Source organism: Diaphorina citri, unplaced genomic scaffold, assembly GCF_000475195.1.
Source record: "Diaphorina citri unplaced genomic scaffold, Diaci psyllid genome assembly version 1.1 scaffold63, whole genome shotgun sequence".
Taxonomy (NCBI): Eukaryota; Metazoa; Arthropoda; class Insecta; order Hemiptera; family Psyllidae; genus Diaphorina; species Diaphorina citri.
The window spans coordinates 85874-91062 of NW_007377500.1; the positions used below are offsets into that span (position 1 = coordinate 85874).

Below are 5189 nucleotides of genomic sequence, written 5' to 3' on the forward strand. Positions count from 1 at the left end.
TGCACCTATCCAGGGGCTTCCAGAGGGGAGGGGGTCATCAGGCCTAGGTTCATCAAGGGGGCCTGAAACCATTTCTGTAGCAAGGGAAATTTCAGGCTGTTTAAGGTCCCCCAGTCAGCCTAGTTAGCTTAGTTGGTAGTGCGTCTGCCTTGTAAGCGCTAGGCCGCGGGTTCGATTCCCGCCCGGGGCGGATTTTATCCTGATGGGATAATGTTCGTTCTCGGAACGGCTGGCTTTCTCCTATCCTGTCTTTCTTCTCTCTTCGATTTCGGGACGATAAGACCTTAGCAGTTACAATGCCCTCTGTCGAACCTCTTAAAAAAACACGCCTCGGTAAGTTGTTGATGACCAGTGGTACTCAAAGGCCCATTGGAAAGCTCAATGGGTCGGAAAGTCTTATCGGTGCCGAAGAAAAAGCTCACTCGAGCGAAAACGACTTGGACAAAGTCAAGGACGATAGGGGAAGTGTAGTAAGAAAGGGAGGGGGCAGTGTAGGAGAGGGGAAAAGTATTATAAGAAAGAGCAGAGGGGGGAAAAATAGGAGAGGCAAGAGAGATTAGAAAAGGGACTAAGGGAGGGAGCGTGTACAAAGGAGAGACAAAGCAGAACGTTATACTACGAGAGGGAAGAGAGACAAAAGGAATAGGGGAAGGTAATGTGGGAGGGAAGAAAGAGCAGGAGAGGGAGAAAGTACTTTAGAGGGAAGAGGGAACAAAGGGTAAGAGCTAGGATTAGATAAAGGAAATTCTGAGAGAAGGAGAAGAGAGAAAGGAAGTGGCTAAGGGATGAAGAAGAGTATAGAGGAGGGAGTAGGAAAGGAACAATAAGCTAAGGAAGAGATAAGAGAAGGAAGGAAATTCTGAGAGAAGAAGAAGAAGTAGAAGAAAAGGGAAAGGAAGTGACTAAGGGGTGAAGAAGAGAGTAAACGAGGAAAGGAACAAGAGGTCGAGGAAGGGAATAGAGATAAGAGAAGGAAGGACAGGCAAGGAGAGGGCAGAAGAAGGTAAAAAGGGAGGATAGATTTGGACAGGGCAGGATTATCTGGCACCAGACATTAATTTCAGCGTTTCAGTGTTTGTGTGCAGGACATTGCGTATCCATGTTTGTGATAAATGAATGGAGAGGAAAAGAAATGAGGGCGCTTATCGCTCTAATGTTGTTTCCACATTTGGGCGGCATTAAAGTATTAAGCTAAGTAGAAAATCCGAGCGCCCTTCGGGTCAGACTAATGGAGAGACAGGGCTTGGCTCTTTAATTGACTGTCAAAACCAGGGGATAAGAGAAAGAAGAAGTCTTTCAAGAGAAGTGGTAATGATAACTGGCCAGTGGAACAATACATGCGTCAGAATGGGATCAACAGCGTGGATACTAAAGATATTGACACGAAATTCCGAGACATGGAGGATTTGATTCTGGATCAACTGATCAAATATACAGGCGCACATGAAGGTATCAGAAACCCAGAGCAGCTTCACAGAATCAAACAGAAGATCATGACACAACTAGCAACAGCATACAGCTTGGAGAAAATGCGGCATACTCTGAATGACTACAAGTCTGCTGTTGACGTACACAATATGGGGGAAAGTCGTAAGTATTCGAACATTTTTCGTAGGTAATTGGGTAACTAACACGAAAAATGCCTCTGAAATTCTGAAAAGAGTTTCGATTTTCAACGAAGTAAATTTAATTGCTCGCACTTCAGGTATGAAGTAAAAGTGGTTGAACTCATTACAAGTGCGAAATTCGGATAAATAACACATTTTTTCCATTTTGAACGTTCCAAGCTAAAGGAACATATCAGAATATGGTTCCAAGCTTAAAGTACATATCACAAAGTTCCAAAATCAAATACACAATTCTCAGATCTCATTAGAGTTTTGCTTTCTACCTACTTGCAGGATATCCCGTCGAGAAGCGGATAGCTATCAAGAAGGAGATGGTGCAACCCAAAGACTCGGGTGTCACCCTGGAGGAAGAAAGCAACACTATTCCGGAGCTATCCAAGTTTCCTGCACACAGCAAGAAGTCCTTCTTCCGACGAAACAATAATTCCAAATACGTCGCCCACGGTAAATAAATCTAGGTAACCTGAAAGTTCTTAGCTCAATTCGCTTGGTTCTAAAATCTTTTATTCTCCATTACTTTCTGAAGTACCTACTCTCTGAAAAATTGGCACATCCACTGAATCCTAGTCTTTTCAGATTGGCAATTTTTATGTACATATGTAATGTAATAACTATGTACCTACACACGAGTAGGTAAATAAATAATCTTTAGATCTTCATTAAATCTGGGCCTCGTTTCATCAAACTATTGTATTACAAGACTTGTAATACAGGCAATTTAATTTACAAGCCAGAAGTATTCTAATCTGAGTTTCACGAAAATAATTCCAAAACTTGGAAATGTACCATTTCTTCAAATTTAAATGTTTGGTTTTACAGCAAATTTGCCTGTATTATAAGTAAATTGGTTTCATAAAAAAATATAAGTCTAAAATAATTTAATGTGTTTTCCCTGTAACATTTCAAAATTCCGTCTTTCAAGTCTTGAATTCAAATGAACCTTCGAGTATTATAGGTTTCTCGGAAAGGGAGTTTCCACTAAATACCTACTCGTATTCCCATCATCCCACAGGGATTATAGGTAGAACTTTTTCTATCATATCAAATGCCAAAGCTCTTGATTGAAAGGCTCTTGGGGCAGATTTTGTAGGGGACGGATTTTTACCTGCCTAAATATTATAGATGTGAATCTTATTCTGAACAAACCTCAAATAAGGTTTATTTTATTTGGAACAAAATAAATATAACCTTTATTTATTATACAGACAAAACACGCGTTTAGTTAAGCCGAAATTCCGCACAAATTGATTTTTTTTTTTTTTTTTTTTTTTTAAAAGGTTTTTTTTTTTTTTTTTTTTTTTTTTTTTTTTTTTTTACCACAACACCAGTTAGAATAGTCACAAAGCCAGAAACTTACAAACTAAGGCCGATGAAAACCGTCTGGTGGATCATCACGACCCCCACAGCTAACCAAACGGACAAGAAGAATATTTATTGGCTGCCGGAACAGTACCAGGATAAAATCCGCCCCGGGCGGGAATCGAACCCGCGGCCCAGCGCTTTCTTATTCTGAACAAACCTCAAATGAGGTTTATTTTATTTGGAACAAAATAAATATAATCTTTATTTATTATACAGACAAAACACGTGCTTAGTTAAGCCGAGATTCCGCACAAATTGAAAAAGAACAGGTGGTACATACCTACTTGTTTGGATTAATGTTGAATATTTATTTATGATGAATATTTAAAAACATGAGTCGGGTTATTTTCATTTTTGCATTTTTCGCCCTCTGATGTGGCATTGTATCTCCACTCGTTGTATAGAAGAGGATTATGGGAAAAGAATCGGGGGACGAGAGAGAGTATGATGAATTAGCGCATTTTAGCCTGGAGGTAACCCACTTTTTAAATGCCATAAAACCGCATACGAAAGGGATAGACGAGAAGGGTATTGAAAAAAATGCAAATATTTAAACAAGCTCTTCTACAACAGCCCTGTGTAGAGTGGCTGGTGTGGCTCTTGCAGAAAATCTCTGATAAAAACTAGAGCCTAAAAACCTTCGACTCCGCCGGAAAACGAACCGGGGACCTCCGGATCAAGCCACTTGGCCAAGGAGGTTGCTAAATCTCTGATAATATTGGTAATTGGTAGGTATCATTAGTTCCTACTGAAGGTCTCTAGTCCCTACACAACATGGCGAAACCATTTGGCCCCAGTCCATTTTTCCCTGACCAAATAGATTAGAGTTAAACACTGATGTCTAAACTAGAAGTCTTTTGTGAGCGAAGCTTATACCTACAAATGACCAATTTTGAGATTACTTCACAAAACTTTCATCGTGCAAGCTTTGTGCTGTTTTTATACCTAAACTTCATCGGATAAGTTGCGTTCGAGGTTTGTAATATCACTCCAGTCACCCCCAAACACAGCTGTGATGGATAGGTTAATTTTGAATTTGTCTTTTCAGATATGAAGTAAAAGTGGTTGAACTCATTAATCGAGTGCGAAATTCGGATAAATAACACATTTTTTCCATTTTGAACGTTCCAAGCTAAAGGAACATATCAGATGGTTCCAAGCTCAAAGTACATATCACAAAGTTCCAAAATTAAATACACAATTCTCAGATCTCATGAAAGTTTTGCTTTCTACCTACTTGCAGGATATCCCGTCGAGAAGCGGATAGCTATCAAGAAGGAGATGGTGCAACCCAAAGACTCGGGTGTCTCTTTTGGAGATAAATTCCAAGCAATGAAATACACCCAATACTCGTGTACACCAATTTCTACTTTGTCTTTGTCCATCCCTACAAAATGGGTGCGAAACTTTCTCTCATTGAATTTATATGCAAATCACAATGTAGTTCATTGAACTTACGAACCTATCAAGAATACCTAATAAGCCCGAGACCTGAGATAAGGGAGAACTTAGCCGACGCCAAAACTTAAAGTACCCGTCATCTCTTGACGTGACAGTCAAAGTTCATGCGAAAGTTTAGGGCCCTAGTTTTGTACAGAACTTTGCAAGCCTGAGGATTTTGCTATAACTTGACTTCGTGTTTCGAAGGCAGCTGATGCTTTTCAGCAACTCTCCAGTGTCTATTGTTCAGCGAAGTTCAGCAATTTGGGACACAGTACATAACTTGACAAGATATATAAGTTTTTTGATGGGAATAAGCACACAAGTGTTGGCACTCAAAATGGTAACTTGGCATCACTCAAAATTATGAAGTTTCAGTAACTAACTAAAATTTAGTTGGATGATTTTAGAAGTAGGGTTTGATAAATACTTGAGCTGATGAGTCTGATGATGCATAATATAGGTACAAAATATACTGAATCATGCTGACCCAAATTGGACAATCGTGTTTTATTGTGTACACTTCTGAATAATTCAGGACTGACCGAGTGTTTTTCTTTAGTCAGAAGTTTGGTCATGTGTTTCATTTTGAGTGTTTTTATTTAACGCTTTAACCAGACTGACCAAAAATGAATAATTCAGAAATGTTCAGTCAAATAAAAACTCCTATGGAATTGACTGAAGGAGCACCTTCCGTACCGTAGACCGTAGTATGCATTTCACTCGGTTTTTTTTTTTTTTTTTTTTTTTTTTTTTTTT

At 39.3% G+C, this 5189-nt stretch overlaps 2 protein-coding genes across 3 annotated transcripts in view; both read left to right on the forward strand.

Moving 5' to 3' along the window:
• LOC108253671 overlaps positions 1-5189 on the forward strand; it is a 23182-nt gene that overhangs the window by 12063 nt on the left and 5930 nt on the right. The window lies entirely within an intron of this gene.
• LOC103518882 overlaps positions 1280-5189 on the forward strand; it is a 12340-nt gene continuing 8430 nt past the window's right edge. For both annotated transcript variants that reach the window (XM_017448115.2, XM_008483967.2), the window contains exons 1-2: positions 1280-1590; positions 1902-2086. In XM_017448115.2, coding sequence (XP_017303604.1) covers positions 1338-1590; positions 1902-2080 — 432 coding nt within the window. In that variant the 5' untranslated portion in view covers positions 1280-1337 and the 3' untranslated portion in view covers positions 2081-2086. The remainder of the gene's footprint in view (positions 1591-1901; positions 2087-5189) is intronic.